This window comes from Neodiprion virginianus, chromosome 1 (assembly GCF_021901495.1).
Source record: "Neodiprion virginianus isolate iyNeoVirg1 chromosome 1, iyNeoVirg1.1, whole genome shotgun sequence".
In the NCBI taxonomy this organism is placed as follows: Eukaryota; Metazoa; Arthropoda; class Insecta; order Hymenoptera; family Diprionidae; genus Neodiprion; species Neodiprion virginianus.
In genome coordinates, this window is record NC_060877.1 from 30,297,696 (window position 1) to 30,317,724 (window position 20,029).

General features: G+C 45.5%; 1 protein-coding gene across 4 annotated transcripts in view; it reads left to right on the top strand.

Annotated features, from left to right (window-relative positions):
- The first annotated feature begins 3,347 nt into the window (after positions 1-3,347).
- The window catches only part of LOC124303541 (protein lozenge-like), a 41,154-nt gene continuing 24,472 nt past the window's right edge, over positions 3,348-20,029 (top strand). For 3 of the 4 annotated variants that reach the window (XM_046760890.1, XM_046760863.1, XM_046760881.1), the window contains exons 1-4: positions 3,348-4,843; positions 5,506-5,736; positions 13,420-13,533; positions 19,272-19,550. In XM_046760890.1, coding sequence (XP_046616846.1) covers positions 4,576-4,843; positions 5,506-5,736; positions 13,420-13,533; positions 19,272-19,550 — 892 coding nt within the window. In that variant the 5' untranslated portion in view covers positions 3,348-4,575. The remainder of the gene's footprint in view (positions 4,844-5,505; positions 5,737-13,419; positions 13,534-19,271; positions 19,551-20,029) is intronic. The other variant, XM_046760873.1, reaches the window with a different exon arrangement.

Consider the following 20,029-nt stretch of genomic DNA (forward strand, 5'->3'; position numbering starts at 1 on the left):
AACCACAGTGCAATAAACGGTAGCAACCTCAGAGCAGACCTCAAAATGCGGGGCGTTATAGCAGGCGTCGTTGGTCAAGTCGAGTACCTCGACGGCGGTACGCCTCGATCGACCGAAACGGCACTCGACAAGCTTCCTTACCGCAGCTGGAGACCGGCGCGGCAGCGGCACCCTGCCGCGGATGCGAGTCCTCCTCGACGCCCGACCCAAACCTCAAAAACGTTGCACCTCCGACTCTGCAGGCCAAACCTCAGAACGCGACCGAGATCCCCGATCCCCGATTCCTCCCCCTCAGTCAAACGTCCCGACCTCGGGGAATTCTTTCCGCTTACCTCGTGTTCTATACTTAACACGTTACACCTACTTGCGTGCATCTTCGCGACCCGATCGCGGAAGCTTCGGGTCACCTCAATTCTTAACCGGCTTCCCTCGGGGCTCGGTTTACTCCCAGGAAAAGAGCAGCTAACCCTGCAGCCCGACGATTCGATGCTACACGGAAGGCATGTATCGCTTACCGGGAAAACTGGACGTCAGCACCTGATCGAGTAGACTTGAAATTCTGATTTCTCACTCGACGGTTATAAATTAATTATTATTTATGTATTATAAATTTGTTGGACAGATATTGCATGTAGCACGACTTTAATATTCGGTATTTGGTTTTCCATCGCAGGTGAGTCAGTCCTACGTTGGATGGCTGACGACGAAGATGCACGGTGCAGGTACAACGACTTCAACGAACGAAACGTGTACCTTGAATCAGCAGCATGGTCGACGGAGGCTGCGGAACACTTGGAATCTGCTACGGAAGAAAGTCCCACCTAGGTACCCATAATCAATTCGAAAGAAACTTGCAGTACAGCAAAATACGTGCAGAGGTAATTTCATTCTTGTTGATCTCGATGACACGTTGTACCTATATACGTAAGACCGAAGTAACGTTAGAATTTCACTGTCAAATGTTCCGACAATGAGCGAGACGGTGGCTCGAGGATTGAATTTGATACCCGTTGGAATCAGATCACGTCATACACCTTGGTTCTCGATCGAATATATACGATACGAAAAGAAACCCAGCTGATCGCACCGTCAAGGTTTGTACCTTGTTACAGACCTGTCCGCGATACTCGAGGGTACCGACGACTTTGCTATCCAACGTACCGAATCTACGCCGGTATATTCCTCTACCCGTTTCGCCACTACTCGTGCTCATGCTGCATGCGCCTTTCGAGGCAACGTTTATATCTTATCGTTTGCTAATTGCACGCCCAGCGGAAGGCGCCGCTAATTCTGTTTCCTTGGGCGAGTACTTATTTGCGGAAAAGGAGAAGCTCCGACGGGGAGCTTTTCATGCCTCGCTCGACCAGGGTAGCTCACTCACCAGCTTCGAACGTACTCCCGAAGCTTGCGGGGTAAGGCTGTTACCCGTTTAAGCGGAAGAACAGGCGCGCGGTCGACGATGCAAAAGGCTTGCCGACGTAAGTCGGCCCGCAACAGCGAAACCCAGCGGCTCTGCGCGCTGGCCGCGTCTTTCAAGCGTCGTCGAAGTAGGTAGCGGTGAGTTTTTTTCACAAGACTAAAGGAGGCGAGCGCTGAAATTGTCGGGGGTGGGGCGAGGCGGTCATCAGCGTCGAGAGCCCTCCCCCGACGGAGGCCCCGCCTCCGGTAAGCAGGAGTCTCTGACGTCATCGGACACTTGTTACGCGTTGCCCTGAGCTTGCGGAGCGAGAGGACCTTTCGCTCTCACTCTCTCTCTCTCTCTCTCTCTCTCTCTCTCTCTCTCTCCCTCCCTCCCTCCCTCCCTCCCTCTCCCCCTTCCCCTCTCCCTCGCGCTCTTTCATCGCCGCGCTATCGCTCTATTCTCGGTTGTTTCTCTGTCTTAGATCGTGCCGCCGAATTCCGAGAGTCCTTCGCCCACGAGGAAGTACGTTTACACACCTAAAGCACGACGTTCTCTGATTGTGAGTGCAATGAAGGTTGAAACTTTTTTTTGTTCCCATCCCCTATTATCTTTGACACGTTTTGTTGTTACGCTTTGTTGTTTTTCCTTTCTTCCAGCTAGGCTCTCTGCGTAGTCTTCGCTGCAAGCTCGCCTACAATTATAACCTCTGGTTTTTCTCCGTTCGACTGAACGAAGATAGGAACGATTCGAGATATCGCGCGCCGTACGAGGAATCAACAGCGATTGTCACCGTGGGAACGACTGTGATAACGGGTGGAATTTTTTTTAACTGTTACAAAGACCTACCGATGCCGCTTCGAGGGCTGCGGGGTAAAATGATCAGCTACCGGTTTTGGCTGGATGGAGCTTTTACTCCAGCCATTTCGTCATACGCCTCATCCATTCGTGACTGCACCTTCCGCTTGGATCATCGACGTGTGATTGGTACTTGTTAACTCGTAGGTACAGCTGGAGAGGGGTAGATCAACTACAAGCGGTAGTCGCTGAATTACTTACAATTAGTCTGACCATTGCGATCGGTCTCTTACAGATTCCGATTGAGCGTAACCACAATTTGAGGAGCGAGCTATGCACATGGCTCTGTAATCGCGATGCTTGTAACGAACCAATCGATGAGCCGAATGTTCCGATTGCTTTACACGATTCTCTCGCGACTCGTACGGCGGTATTATTATCGATAATTTATCCCCTGGAGTAACGTTGAATCAACCGCCAAACCGATCCCATTCACAGGTACGAGAAATCCTGGCAAACCGAATTGTGACGTATACGATAATATCGTAACGACGATGAACATCTCGTACGTACAAGCAAGGCATAAATGCAAATACTTGTCTTACATGCGTACTCTCAACGAAATATCGATGCAGTAGTATTTGAGATTGAAGAAATCCGCCAAACCTTCGTTAGTCAACAGAACCAACGTCGAATCGAAACCGAAGATTCGACGGTATGAAAATAATTCGCCCAGGCCTACATACCTAAATTGAAAGCATGAAATGACAGATCAACGTGCGTATGGTGGTATACAATTCGTGGCAACGGAAGCGGAGGAAGTAAGGAAAGGAAACGAATGAAGGGAAAGGTGAGGTGAGGCGAGCAGAGGAAAGGACGGAAGAAGGAAGAAGCGGTAAAAAAATGGCCAATCATCCCCAAGGACTCGGCGGCGGTGAGTGAGAGGCATAAGAGGCACTCCGGGAATTTCGATCGTGGAACGAGCCAACCAACGGGCCGCGCGCCGGGCGTTACACGAGTGTCGGCAAAGTATCAACGCCTGGGTAGGTAGAGGGAGAGGCTGTGCAGAGGGCAGGGGCCGGGGGTTGGGGGAGGGACCGACCGACCCGGGGCACGAGACGAGATCGCGACACAACGTCGCGCACCGCCGACCGCGACTGACTCGACCGCCGGTCTTAACGCAGTCCAGCCGCCTGCGAACGGCAGCCACGCGTGTCAACCGCGTTTGACGTTTCGCCGCCCGGGAGTCGGGATTCGGATCTCGGACGCAGTGGTCGTCTTCACGGGGAACGGATTCGCGAATTTCTGTAAACGAGTGACGAGTGTTCGGTTCGGAGCTTGTTGCTGATTTCTTCGCCGTGATAGTCGCGAGATATTACCTGCATGTCGTATTCAATTGTAACATGTAGGATAATAAGTATCATATGCGGAATAATTTTCAACGTATTTCATCGTCTGTTGGGAATGTTACATGCTGATAATTTCGTTCTTTAATCGGACAGCGACGTCTGTGGAGAACCGTTGTTTTCACTGATGATGGTTTTTTTTTTTTTTTTTGATGTACTTTGTTTAGTTTGGAGCGAACGATTGCTTTTTTATGCGCCGCAATACCTTCTCGCTCGTATATAAATGCTGATTATTCGAATATCAAGAGGTGATAATATGGTAACTTCAAGGGCATTTATACACGCCAACGTTTCAACTTGATAAAGTAATATTTGAATTGAAATACACGTGCGGCTCCCCTACATGGGTGTATTTTAATTACTAGGCGTAAATTATACTTGTACGTTGTATACGCTTTATCTCAGTTTAACTTCAAGACTGCAAGAAAATTGTTCGTACAACTCAACTGTGGAACACCGTGAAACAGTGATTGTTTTACAATCAGGGTTTATCTAACTTTCTATCGAACCGTTGATTTCTTATCGTCGCGATATCCGAGTGTTGCGAGTTTTAAATATCCCGGAGAGTATGCAACAGTTACGATCAATCGTTGGAAGCCTAGTCGGTCCAAAGCCTTGACCGGGAGTTGAAACTTTAAACTTTCTACAAAAATAAAACACGCTGCAAAGTATCTCATCGTAAGTGCGGTAAATTTCAGCAACAACTCTTATATTACGTGAAAAAAATTTAAACGACTTTTCTGAATTACACGTAAAGGATAAATAACGATAAATAACACGTCAATCAACGATCGTTTGTAACAAGTATAATAAAAAACACATTCCGTCGGGAGAGTGCAAAAGGCAACAGACGGTGTCGATTAGGGAAACGTGCATTTACGTACCTGCGTAGTAAAAAGAAGAAAACTCCCCTTCGGACCTCCGAGTAAAAAGTCACCGAAACTGGTGATTCCGCGGTGCAGTGCAAGTGGGATGCATCTCCCGGTGGGATCCGTAAGCTGCGGGGAGAATTTCACTGGGACACGAGAGGGTGGCGGTGGTGCTGGGAGTGTCGGGTCGGGAGGAGACGGTGAATTAACGGGATCTTCGCTGTCGCCCCTCCAAGGGGGCGGCTTAGGGTACCAAGGAGGCGGCGGCGGCGGCGAGATGAGCGAAACCGCAGCCGTTGGTGAACTCTGGTGGACGGAGAGGCTCGTCGACGAGGCGCAGGCCAAACACCCCGGGGAACTCGTCAGGACGGGTGAGGAATCCTCAAATTTCTTACATCAATTTACGCTTGGAACGAACTTGGAACGAGGTCCGGTTCCCGAATTATGCAATCTTCCCACCGCGTTCAGCCGATGCGAATCATCATTTCCGACAGTTGTAAGGTGGCTTTCGGGCCCCGTTAATTGCTGCAATTAGCGATTGGACATCGCGGATCAATTCATCGAATCACTGTAACCGTTTAATTCTCCGCACTCACCTGCAACTGTTTCATCATTTAATTCGAGTCGTTCGGACCTGCGAGATTTCATCGAAAAGATTCGTCAATTGGGAAAGTTTGGGAGCCTCGGAGGAGGATGCGTGCATGAGTAAACAAAATTCGCGTCTTTACGTTATAGCCCAGGTTTTGCAATACCTTTTGACGATTGCGCACATCCTGTTGAAAATCCTTCCGCTCGCTCTCTGCAGGCACTTCGAAACGATCGTGAATCACGTATCACATCGGCTCGATCGTAACGTAACCGGGGTCACTTTCTTGCCCGCGGTAGCTTAGCGCCGGCTAATAACTCTTACCAGTCGTAAACGAGTTCTCGAAGTTGGGGAGCCAAGCCCTGGTATGAAATTCGCGAGCACTTTCCGCGACTTGTTGGGAATGAGCCCCGATCATTCTTTTATTCTTCTCCTCCCGGCTTCCAGGGTCACCTTTCTTCCTCTGCAGTCAGCTACCGACGCATTGGAGGTCGAACAAGGCGCTACCGGGTGGATTCGAGGTGGTTGCACTCGGCGAGGTTAGCGACGGCACCCTCGTCACAGTCCGCGCTGGTAACGAAGAAAAATGCTGCGCCGAGATCAGGAATTCGACGGCCCTCATGAAGAACCAGATCGCCAAATTCAACGATCTGAGGTTCGTCGGCAGAAGTGGGAGAGGTGAGAATTCGCACGTCACATGTTATGGCTAGTTTGGAAGGGATAAATAATTTTTGATTTATATATACCGGACCTTATGTACGTACGCATATGGTACGTATACGTGTAATTTTCACGAAACATATCGCAGCTGTGGTTCTGCGGGTGAAACTGGCGAAAAATCTATACCTGTGATCCATGAATATGTATTTGGACGAATAATAATCGTGATAGTAGTGGTAATAATAACGGTGAAAGATCCGCATGGAGACTGACGTGCAAATGTATTTCCATCAGAAATATTATTGTTCCTCAAAAAAAAAAAAAAAAAATACAGAGATGGAAAAAAAGAGTTGCTAAAAAATGAATCGTGCCTATGTATACATATGCGTATGTATGTATGCAACGCTTTACGACACAGACCCATTTTCAATTATCCGATGTCACTGTTCATCAAACAACTTCATGCACACCCTCGGGAGAAGGATCAAAATTCAAACTCTTCGATAATTCGTACAAATTTAAATGACGAAATCGCGGGTATGATTTTTTCAATGAAATTTGCTTTTACACGCGTTTGCGCAGTCGGAAAATTTATTTACCGCTGGTGTTACACTTACAAACTTATAATTGTATCACGCCAACACTTGAAACACGGGAAAATCCGATCATTGAATTCGATGGAGTTTTTGACGGGGTAATTTTGATTAAATTATGCGTAGGTATCATAATTATCGCGTTCACTTGTTTACTCATAACTAGAGCGCTAATCGAAAGCCGATACTTGGTAAAAAAAATTTATCAACATCATTCGCAAAGCAAGTTATTTCTGTTAATGAAATATTGAGGAATTAGAGTAGGACTACTCCAGCGAATATTACCAGTTCCAGGAACTTTAATGCCTTTGGCGATAGTATGTGGAGTTTATAATCGTCTTCCGAAATAATTCACTGCGCGAAATTGATACGTGCCGAATATGGTACGATAAGGTGTCTTTGCGGAATGTTCCTGAATTCCTAGTACAGGCCGTGAATTTTTTTCATACCTGCACACCATCTTTTTTATTCCACGAATTATCTGATTCACACAAATCGACGCCTAGTTAATTCGAACCTTTACTTCTTTCCCGGATCGTCACAGATTTTCGCAGAAATGTTTTATTCAATTTTTGCATCCGGGAACGAAACACTGTGTTAGTGTATGATACGCGTACACACATACGTACATCATTCGACTGTGTAATCTGCAATGATATCCACTAAAAACGAATAGGTACCGCAAATCAACCGGTAAAATTAATTACAACTCGTTCGTTGCGAAATTAAGTTACGTAAAACCGGGAGTATAATTAAAAAGCGGTCCCTTTTCGTTGCTACGCGTCCGCTCTCTTCGTCCTTATTAGGTACACGCGGAATCGCGAGGCGTCGATGATTTCCAGATAAATCAAATGAAATGTAAATTAATTGCGCGACTTTTCGATCCGACAAGTGGTTGACCGCGTTAAAAGGCGAGCGATCGGAGATTTTATTCTTCCGGATCCTGCAGCCGAGAGCCTGGAGCCACCGGCACTCTGTTAATAAATGCGATCACTCAATTCGCGCACAAAGCGATATAATGGAGGCCGTGGTGTAGGCCCCCGCCCCCCGCCCCCCGCCCTCCGTCCTTCGTCCTCCCGTCGAAATCACAGTTATTGTAATCATCGTCAGGCTGGAGGCTAGCCTAGCCCTCCACCCCGTCGTTCATCCGCTCGGGCTGCAACCCCCAGAGTCATTACTCGACGTCCGCTGCAATCCCACACCACCAAAAACAACTGGCTGTTAACCCGAAATCATCTCGCGATGGTATCAATCGATCCAAACTGCAATTACCAAGAATGACGTCCCCAGTTTATCATTGGCGTCTGCATTCCCGCCCCGATATTTCGCGCTTCGTACCGCGGACGGATCGTAGAAAAGCTTCTTCCGGCGTGGATCGTCGTCGAAACGGGGATCGAGCGAAGGTAGAAACGTACGAACGTGCGCCGGTTAGAAGTTCGATCGACGCGATCGAGCGATCGGTCTCAAGATCGGCGAATTATTTTCACCTCGACGCGGTCACCGTCGACATACACGAATTAGTTTTCGGCCATTCAGGATTACGGGGTTTCATGGTTAACAGATTGATCCAGGGTGCGGTGCATCGGCTCGCGGATACGATTCGTTACCCTTTTGTCACACGTTTTATCATCATCTCCTGCAGCCCCCGCGGTTCAATAGACCTGGTCCTGCACTGCAGTTTCATCCGTAAATTCGTACCCTATTTATATGAACGCGCATGCCTGTGTAGACCTGTATAAACATACAACCATGTGGATATTTGTTATACTAAAAAATGATATCGGTCGTTATGCACGTGTATCTACCAATAACAATCCGCGGTCAAGTGGCCAATTCGATTTACAAATTAATCTGCGGTTCTTATTGCATCGATACGGTGGTTGTTTTATTAACGAAATCATTTGTCATATATAATATAGGAAAAAATAGAAAGCACGGTTCATTTTTGCTAATGAAAACAGCTCATATTCGCTGGCATCACGGATAATACCTACACTCGTGTACAGTGACACATCAGTAAAGTACGTATTGTACGTGCGACGGCGTGTGACAGAGGACAGAGAGAAAGCTCGTTTCAGCGCATCGGATATAATCTACAATAATATAAATTGTATCGCGCGTGTCTGTGTGACTACCCGCCTTCCGTCCTATGCCCACATTCGACTGCACAAACCCCGAGGCTTCTTTCCCTCGACGAATCTATTCACGCGACAACGGACTGGTGTCACGTACAAGTCTTTTTTTTTTTTTTGTAAATATATTAATTTGAGTGCAGGAATATCCGGGGTGGGCTGTTCAGCGGCGGAAAGCTCGCAGAGCAAACCGCAAATAGCGTTGCATTTTCATTGGAAATTTTCCTTCATTTTGTAGATATTATAACTGCATTTGCTCGATTGCATCGATCACTGAAAAAAATAATATATAATAGTTTTATCCACGATAATATTTATCTCAATAATCCTTAGCAGATAATTTATTCACTCAACGAAATATTTGACTGTCTTCTTACTAAAATATTTGAAGTTTTCTTACTACGTGCAAATCACCATGTGATATTATTAAATTTCTGCCGAGGAGCTACTATTCGAATAAACATTCTCTTGGATTCAAATATGTTTGTTTTCTCAGTCTTAATACCGATTTTTATTTTCGTGTTTCCTGCTTCTGTGTAAACACACGTTCTTTATACATACATTGTGGATATTCCGACCAGCGCAGTATTTCAGAGTGAATTTAGGATCGTGGATTTTTTTAAGTTAGAAATCGTCGACATTAAATTATACACGTTATTATACAATTAATCCTTGTTTGACACACTTATGTATAACCACATACTTGACACACCGGGGTCGCTTGTACCCCAGCGACAAAAACTGTCATGAAAAATAAACTATTCAATATTTTCACTTGAAAATTATTATTAGAAATTCTTAACAGGACACCTTTTGAAACTATATATAAATAACAAAATACCAAATGGCGCCCGCAGACCCAATTTTTTTAAATTACATACTTTAAATTAACGAAGAAAAGGCGTAGGTCGTTTGTACCTCAGGGTGTCAAACAAGACTTAATATTCGAATATCCTGTGAATCACAAATTACCGATCACCGTGCTAAATAATCGCTCCGTTATTATAACGTCGGCGAATTCGTGAATTACGATATAAAATAAGAGGGATCATATCGAATCCTCGAAACCAATGACGATCGTACGCATCGCGAGAAGTTTCTGCCGCTGATCTATAGGTCATATACAGGCAATATCCGTGTATGCGTTGGTATATGTACAGCATATTTATATGCACATGCACAGGGTCGAAATTACCACCGATAGTAATTATTTGACAATCCACCCCCGACACCCCGCAACCCCCCGTGCGAACTCGCGTACCGACGCACCCTACCTTTTTCGCCAGCTTCGCTCAGCGCGATGCGACGTAACGCGACGTAACGCAACGTGCGGTGCGCCGTATATCCTATCCTATCCTATGCCCTGGACGGTATGCCCCCGTTTTGTCCCGTTGGTGTTGAGCTAGACTCTGCCGGACCGGCTGGCTGTCTCTGCAGATGACTGTTCCCATCATCGAGTATTAACCGCAGCTCCGGCACGGGGGCGGCTGCATTATTAGCCCCAAATGCGATAGACCTGTGCCACCTACCCCCGAACCACCCCGTGCTCCTCGACCGCCTACCCGGTACCAGGACACCGGCCTGGACCTAAGCCGACGAACATTTCCTGAAGGAATTCCACGTTTTTTGCCTCCGGCTAGGACACGGCTTCCAATGCCGAATTATAAGATCTTGCAATCTGGCGAGGTCCTACTCCGTGGATCTTGACGGGGAATCCTGTCTTTTACAGGGAATATGGATCGCCCGATGAACGACAATCTTTTTAATACGATATTTCTCGTAAATCGTGCTTTATGTTCTGTGTGTCTTAAACGATCGAATTTTTCGCCTTTTTCAATTATTCTTGCATACAATATTATGCTTATAATTTAATTGCTTCGTTTGGGACCGTGTGAAATTGTTTTTTTTTTTAATTATTATTATTATTCAGAAGAAGAAGAAGGTTGCGAACTGTTACTCGAAGAATTTGAATTATACAAGAAAACTTATTTATTAGAGAATAATGTGTTTTGTTACGTACAGAATATCGGTTACAAATTATGTTATTGGATTGAAGGTACTCGATGATCGACGTTGTTTGGACAGTTTTCACCAACTTGCGAAAACTGCTTTTACTCAATGACCGGATCTAATCATAAAAATCGTCGTTTCACAGATCCTGACTAGAATTGTACGGTTTAAATTTCTGGTAGAATGGTCAATCGAATTTAGGGAAAGAAATTCCCAACAAAACGACACTAGTTCTCGAAAACGGTTATTCTTCGAAATCTAAGCCCTTCGATGGTTCGTTTCCGTCACTCTGCAAGATAAATAAGCGCGATAAGGTACGGAATTCACCTCGATCGAATTCGAGGAATCAAAAAATCGATTCAACTCGTGGTATAATTGTTTCGTTGGATAAAATCCGCGTGGTAATCCGGCCAGTCGAATAGCCGTGCAAAGCATTCGCACATAGCACAGGTACATAGATGAGATTCGCTCCGCGCGTGAACAATGACGATAACAATGATACAATGACGGGTATAAAGGGATGACACAGGGAGCCGACGGGACGCTCGGAACGATATGTGACGATGCAGTCAGTTGCAGTCGCAGTTGTCCCGTCGGCGAGAAAGGGGCTGCGATGGGAGAGTGGGAGGGGGGGGGGGGTGGGGGTGTTTCATGCCTGTTATCATGCCGACGGACACCCGACAAAGGTGCGTGCGTACGTAGGATTATAGGTATACGGGTGAAATGTACCTGTACTCGAATATAGGACGTCAAAAGATTTGGCGAAGAAACGTCGAACCGGTTTCAAGTCTGCCGTTGACAAAAAGGCGCCGATTTCCACCGGGATAATTGCACAAATCGGATAATTGAATGACTTTTTATCCGTGGCCTGCACAGATTATATCGAGCGAAACGCGAAATCATTCGCCACAGCTGCGGTGCACCGCTCGAGAGGTAAAAAAAAATATTCCCAAATTATGTAAACGACGTATACATAATGAATCGGTTTCTATCACTTTGATGGGTTTTTTTTTTTTTTTTTTTATCTCGTTTTTGTTTGTCTTTTCTTTTTCTCCATGCATTCAACACGTCCAAATAATAGTTTCTACGATTTCGGTGAATATAAATGTGTATACGCGTGTTACGCGAAATGGAAAGTACGATTATGTACAGACATCTAGGTACATAGACATATAACGCGATTCGCAACGGAAGGAAACAACGCAGCGCGAGTCTGATTCAGTAATTAATAACAGTATATACATGTGTATTACTTTATAATAATTTTCTCTCTTAAACTTGGTATATTGACTAAAGAAAAAAAAAAAAAAATAGAGCAGAGCAAGAACAATTTTCTTCACGCTCGAGGGGAGCGTCTGATTCGATTTTTAATAAGTGGACTTCGGAACGGGGATAGTGACAAGAAATTAGGATGAAAAAAGGGACTCGCAAGTAGAGATTATTACACCGGCGTCTATTTAAAACCTCAAAGAGTCAGTCCGTGGCGTTGTAGAGAAAGAGTCGCTTGTGCAGGAGCGGAGACAGGCGGTGAATTCCGGAACGACTCTCGGCTGGTCATAAAAAATGAAACGTTTCAACTTTTAATAACGCACCCAAACACTTTGTACGAATCGTTAAGACAGCTCCGAGTTCGGTACAGTCTTGGCGAAAATTTTTCACCCCGTTCCCCTCTAGCTTCAAGGGGTTAATCGTTCAGCTGCAACGTTAATGGCTGGAAGGATGCACCCGAATCCTTCGACCGGAATTGCGCCGATTTAAGCGCGGCCCTTAATTCATACCTTCAATAAAAACGCTACCTGATAATTACACGCGTTTAAATTAAAACGACTATTATTCAAGGCCTAACCGCCGCCATGGTGCGTTCAATAACCCCCATGGTCCACCGACCCATAACAGAGCTCCGATGATAATTGCGAGGCATTTTTTGGTGAACCGCAGCGAGTCTACGGCTGTGTGTGTATAACTGATCCACGATCGTGAACCCCGAGGAGTTGGCCTCCTCAAATCGGCTTTAAAATCGGACGGAGTGTCGGAGAGGCCGCAATTAAGCACCTTGTTAGATCATCCCTCTCCCGGGGGATTAATCCGGGTAGCGAAATTCTTCATTCTATCGTCCGCAGCCGCGTCTTTTTCCGCTCGGACTGTATACGATACGCCTAGCTGTTTTCGCACCGATCTTTGGTCCGCAAAACAGCTCGCCAATGACACAGGATAATACAATGAAGCGAGGAGGCGTTTAAAGCCGAAGAAGCTGCGGCAATGAATTACCAAATGCATATTAGCGACTAGGCGGTTAAAACCGAGTAGTCAATCTCTTACAACGACGTTTATGGAGAGAGAATTAATATACCGGGCCTCCAACCTCCGGCTCTGCAGCGCAGTCGTATATCGCGCCTACAGCCACGTGTGTATGCCTCTCTATACGGGCATACGTACGACACACACGTCGCGTTTCGCTCTTTCGCTGATACTTTTCTCAATACCCGCGAACCCTCGAGCAGCAGCCGAGCGAAGCGACTCTCGGAGGGCTAATAGAGAAGTAATTAATAGCCATTTTATTTCGCCACTAAGATTATATATGCGCATAATTACCCAAGGCATGAATATACGAGCGAGAGTGGATCTTGTACCGAGATTTGTTTAAAAATTCTGTCGGAAGGAAGGTTGTTTTTTCATTTGAAAAGGGGATTCGTACTGCAGATTAGTACAATTTCTCAACGATAAGATGTTATCGCACCGCTTTTACCGTCAGTTGGGAAAGATAAGCGAATATCCGACCTCGTTAAAAGTGTCCTTAACCAACGAAGCGGATATTGTGTTAAAACTGAGGAAAACAAACCTAGAATTAGACGATTGGATCGTACAGCTGTGACGACAAACGTAGCGATTGGTTGCAAATTTTGTTTAAGTCGATTAACTAGTATCTCTGTTTCTTTTTTTCTTTCTTTTTTTTTGTCTCATTCTAGGAAAAAGTTTCAGCATAACGATAACGGTATCGACGAGTCCGCCTCAAGTTGCGACCTACAGCAGGGCTATCAAGGTGACGGTTGATGGACCAAGAGAACCGAGATCAAAGACCAGTGAGTACCTACCACAAAATGAGTCGAGAGTCATTTAAAATTTTTACATTTTTACCATTTGTCCGGGTGATGCAGCTCGTGTCGTGATGTGTTTTTTTTTTTTTTGTTCATTGTTTTCTACTTTCCTTCTTCTCTTTCCATTTAACTTTTCCCCAATGGGTCTACAATGTGACCGCCATTGTGCATCGTTGGATCAATGTAGCTTCAATTTGCACGCAACGCACCAGCAACCGTCACGAATTCGGCTTGCATGCTGCTCGCTTAAAGTTTCCTGCCAAACGAGAATCGGCACGGCATAGCATGTGGTTCGCGACGTCACTTTGCACGCCTGCAGCTTCGACCCCCTTTTTTTTTCTCTTTATCCCACATCCTTATTATTTACATATTATTCAATCGAACCACTCCGCGAGAAGTTTGCTTACAGTCAGATTTCATGCAACGAGGACGAGTCGCTGCAACTTATCAATCAATGTTTCCCGTAAGAAGAATTCATTGAAATATTGTTGTTGTTGTTGCTGTTGCTGCTGTCGCGCCGACGATTGATCAGGTACTGTACTGCACGGCTCTGCTACAGTGCAGTAAATTGAACCGCAAATCTGTACTGTTTGCGGGCATTTCGCATTTTGAGGAATCAAGTATTGATGAGATGAGTCGCAAGCTTTCAAACGTATGGTTCCAGAGTGGCCGGCCGCCCCCTTTAAATTCAACGACACCTATTCAGCCTAATCCAATGGCCCAATATCGAATACCTCTTTATCATGGAACACTTCTCCCACGGCTGTAAACGATCTTTCCAAAAACGTTCTCCAGTAAAGGCGCAGGAGATTACAAACCTCTGAAATATCGAATCAAAAATTCCCACGATCACATCATCCAAGAGCTTTCCGTGTGTGACGACGCGTTGGTAACTCTGGAATACCGAGAATAAAAAATTAATATTATTAATGTTGTGGAATAGCATGGCGTTTGAAAATGGTCTGTTCCTCGATAAGCTGACAATCGCTTTTTAACGTTTGACGTCTCCCTGAGCTCCCGTGGGATCGTTGGGTTTTGGGCCATGGCAGCAACACGTACCCTAATAGGTTCTTGTCCGGGAGGCCAGAAATTCGACGGGGGTTTCGGGGCCGGCAAGAGGCGGACAACATATTGCATATACGACTAGAGGGTCGCGTGCGTGCGCGGCTCCGTAGGCAAGGCGTATCGCTGCTTTACCGAAGCAAGCCACGGCGCGTTACAGCGGCGGCATTGTCTTCTAACAATGGCACACGACACCCCAGAAACACCTGCCACCCCTTATTATATCAATATAATCGTCAGCGAGCTTTTTGTTATTGAAATTGTTTCTACTTTTTCACATAATTTCATGTAATTGAGCTATTTTTTCGTAATTTTCGAAACCTGTTCCTCGATTCTTGTATACAAGCCTCGCCCCGCGGAGACATAAGGCGCCCCCTTCTCAACGTCCGCTTTGCATGCGAACGCTTACTTCCGATGCCATCGTCTTTTTTCACGCGCGTATGTCAAGGTAATTGTAACTCGATATTTCGGTGGACATCCGGAGATTAATGGTGAATGATGTATATTACAAGTTTTATTATGAGGGCAAAACTTGATACCACCACAACGGACCAAAGAAACGACGCCTATCCGAATTGTATATATGTATACATATATAGCTTGCGCCGCTCAAAGCCGGAAGAAATTTTTCCCACTGATTGACGAATGGTCGATTTTCGAATTTTGGTAATCGATGCACGATTCGATTTTCATTGCTTCATCTTGCTACTTTCGAACGTATACTTACGACCCCCATCACCCCCTGCTGGGGGTTGGAGACACGGTTACGACCATGGTGTCAAACTGCATCTGCAGCATGAATCATGGAGTTGTTTGAATTTCACTCGACGTTAAGAAGGGCCTAACAATAAGACGCTAGGGAGTGGTCCCACGAAGCCTGCCGGCTACATCCGCTGCTATATGTGATTAGATAAATGAGTCCACGCCGTTATATTATAACCCATGCGCGCACACACACACACACACACACATTAACGCGCCTCGGCTATACGTATACCGTGTACATATTAAATCTCGGCTGAGACTCGAGCTCCAACACCAGTAACAATGCACACGCATTTTGATACACGTACGTTCGCACACTGTTTCTGGAAATCTTAACTTATATAATCACGGAGAGACATTTAATTGAAATGTAACACGATTCAAGTGACTAATTTCAAACTTTCACATTTTTTATTCATATTCAATAAAACTCACACGGTATCTCGAAACTGTGAAACTCAACTCGCGTACAAAATTTGGTAAAATTTCGTCGAACCGTCGCAGAGATATTTCACCTTTTTTACTCAAATAAGTACAATTCGGCAGGAAACTGCAGCGCGAGAATATATCAGCTGTGTATGTTTCTGGGGAAAAATATTAACGGGCGGTTATTCTACAACCAATTTTACTTGCTGCAGATTCATCTCGGGCCAGGTTCATGCCCCCGCCCCTTCGCCCCCCCCCCCCCCCCCCTAACCTAACCTCCCCTCTTCGAGACATTCGGTACGGGCAGAGATGAACACGAGTCAAAAAAGGCCTGTTGGTGTAGAACAACGATAGGTTTGGGCCTTACAGCGCCTCACGTCCGGTACGTGAGAAGTCAATCGTGGGATCTTCGGAGCGATCCGATGTATATAGCCACGGCTCTCGATCTGAGAGCCCGAGAGCCGATCGGGAACAGTAGCCACTAGCCACCGGTGAACGATACAATCTCACTTGTATAATACTTGGTATCGACGCCCCGCACAGATATGCCCTGATCGTGGGTACAATTTCGCGCAGTTTGCGGTCGAATATTATTTGTCGCTCTTCTTGCGGCGGATCAGAGCTATTATTTCGTGGGAGTAGTAGGCTGGGATTCGATACAATTATTTTACAGTAATCCTCGATCCCAGCATTCGTGCGCAACCCGATTATTGCGAGTGTTCTATAGCCGTTTCTTCTTCTTCTCAATCTTCGTCTTGAGTGAAACGTGAATACCCACTTTCTGGAAAAATCTACTACACGCGTTGGAATTGTGTCAAAGTAAATACGGATGCCTGCAGGAATTCGTCTGCAATTCCATGCAGGGATCCAACGATCGGGGAGATTTCAAGGCGTTACGGAATCATCGTGAAAATATTTTGTCAGCCTCGGTGCGCCGAAGTCGAGGTTTCGCCGATACGAGTGGGTTCTGGATATCGTTTGTACAATTAGGCGGATATTAGGATGATTAAGAGGCTCGACCACGCTGGAATCTCGGCTCAATAGCATGCCGTGCGTGCCATCGACTCGTGTCTTTCATAATTATGGTCTCTGCAGAGGCATTCACTTCGACCCGATATTATACCTACCTAGTTATGAGTGTAACTATGCTTTTGACGTACGGGCTGATTCAAAATCTATCCAGTTGATCCGCACCCACGACTGGATGATTTCACTTTTCTCCAAAGTGGAGAAGAATCGAGATCCGTTTCAACATCTTCGTGTATTTGCGGAGAATAACCTTGGCCGCATCAGCAGCTGTTCGCGGGTTGATTGATCTAGGCAGAATCTTAACTCCTTAACGTCTTTACAACGCGCGGAGCTGTCCGCCAATTATCGGCACACGATCGGCCTGCCGCCTTACAAAACTCCATTTCCCTCCCATTTTCGACACAGTTCGTTGTACCCGTTTAGCGGTCCATACAAACCTGAAATACCCTTGGGGCCCAACGTTCTCCGACTTCTTTTTCACTGGCATAATCGGTACGAGCTTCCTTGGGTTCCTGCACTAGCCGCGACCTTTCTAATCAAACCCTTCCCGTCTTATCGAGTCCCACAAAAATTCGATAAACGCTTTTAAATTAGAAGTAATGCACATTCGTCTTGCCTTCATGAATATAAAGCTATTGCGTCCAGGGACTACATGGAAATAATATTCTAGAGACATTTGCTGCAGACTGTTTATTGAGGGTGTCAGACAAATTATATACACGAAATTAAACTTCTTTCTTCCACTTCTCATTTATCGATTTTTTTCCCCGAGTACTCAAATTTTCAGAGCCTCTTCGAAACAGAAAATCAAGATAAGTGTAAATTTGAACGCTTTAAAAATCTGATCTTGAATTAACTCGATCCAAAGTTCCAAATTTATTACAGTTCGATATTTTTATATACATGTAAAATCCAACTATCCGCATATAAAGCTGACTCTACGAGAACCTATCCCTAAAAATTTTTACTCCAAAAAAACTTCGTTACTCGCGAACTTTAATGAGGATAATTCAAGCTGTAGTGAAAATGGAATTGGCAGAAAAGCGTGACACCTTCAGCACTGGAGAAAATTCTCAATGCCCACAGATATCTTTCTGCCGCTTGACTCCTTCTCTCTCTCTCTCTCTCTCTCTCTCTCTCTCTCTCTCTCTCTCTCTCTCTCTCTCTCTCTCTCTCTCTCTCTCTCTCTCTCTCTCTCTCTCTCTCTCTCTCTCTCTCTCTCTCTTGTTCACTGTTGCGGGGCTGCCCTTCGTTGACTGCGAGCATCCTCGCGAACTCGTGGAATCCGTCCTCACGGCAATTCGGGCCGATCTTGAACCATCCAGCGTACTTGACGCTTTTCGTCTGGGAGTCTCGAGTCCACAAAACCCAGCGAAAATCTTAGTAAAATTTTCGAGCGTCCACGCATGTGACAGACTGGTAACCCTCGCACGGCAAATGAAACCCGCACTCGTGGCCAAGGACATACACCCTTCCCTCGGAGATTCGAAGATACTCGTAAATCGAAATCTACCAACTACTCTCTATGTTCTCCAAAAGGCGGCTCGGGCTTGGGCTCAGAAATGGCTCCGTTCATCTGTGCGGGAAAGGAAATGCGGAACACGCGGTACTGCGAAGCATGGTCGATCTCGAAAAACTCCGCTCAAACGCAATCGGCCAAAGCACGTCTGATAGCTGACTCCCAACCACCCCCGCCACACTCGCACTCTCGTTCGCTTGATCTACATGTGGAAACTCGCTTCGAATTGCCCACGTATATGCCCAATCGCTGATACGCACTGCTCCATCGGTGCAGGTATTCAAGGCCCGCCTCTACGCGCATCAGATGCACCGTTAATATTCCCGCACCGCTCTAATATCAAAACTTGAACCTATTATTGTATAAGGCCGCATGCACTCACGAATTTCTCTGCTCAATTAGTTTTAATATTATACATTATAATTGTGTTTATTATTTCAATACTGTGTCGGGGTCTTATGGGTTAACCCCCAGAGCCTAAATAAAACCGATCAATCAATCTTGTATTCTTTGTAACTTTAGTTTTAACTTTTGTTGTTGGTTTTGTTCTATTTCATTCCTGTTCACATTCGGTTCAATCATTTTCCTCTGTCCGAACTGATCTTATTGTTACTTTTATCTATTCTCTTTCTATGTTTACTGGTATTCGACTATTTATTTATTTATCTTCTAGCTTCTTTTATTTTCTTACTTACATTTTTTATCTCTATTTATTGTTAATTTTATCTATTTTGATCACCTTTTCGCTATTCTTTCGCAACTTTAGTTTTAATCTTGTTGGTTTTATTGCATTTTATACACCTATTCCACATACTGCCTGAGGGGAATCGTCCCAGGGCGAATAAAGCTTCTCTCGAACAAAGCTTCTCTCTCTCTCTCTCTTTCCTGTATTCTAATTGAAATATATTTTGCCCCACAATTGACTTAGGGCAGCAGCAGCAATTCCGGGCAATCGGACTGGGCCAGAGGCCGTACATAGATTCGGGCCCACCCTTCGGCAGTCACTTGAGAGACTCGCTCGACCATCAGTACCGTAAGAGCAAGTACCATCACCATCATCACCACCACCATCACCAGAGTGTAAGTGCGACCTCCCCGACGTCCGTCGTTCCCGGGCAGCTGACGGGATCCGCGGGTTCGTCGGGCGGACAGCCGACGACGGCACAGCAGGAGTGTTACAAGCAGAGCCCGCCCCACGGTGGTAAGTTTACTCACGTTTATCCCCACGCCGTTTCATATTTATTTCCGATTCCAGAATCGCACAGAATTTTAATCCGTATCGCGTAAGAATAATTAAGAGACCGGAAACCGTCGCCGTTTCAAGGGTGTTTCCTGCCACGGACAGCTCGTGTCTTAAGGTTTACACAGGCGGAAAGAAAATTACTGTCGTATTTCTATGTCGCTTAACTTTGGGGAATGGCGCGTTTCTCTTGTAAACCTTACTGTAACAAAGCTTATTATACCCAACCGCAATTTTTATCACTGGTTAAATATATTACACACTCGATCTAGTAACTCACAAGCGTTACCTTACTGCAGTATTATAATCGACAATTTCCTCGGGGTCCGAGATTAGTTTTTGCGATTTAAAATTAATCCTCCGAGTTGCCTACTTGAAAATAAATAAATAAATAAATAAATAAATAAATAAACGGAGACACAGAGCACAGTGAAATTAGG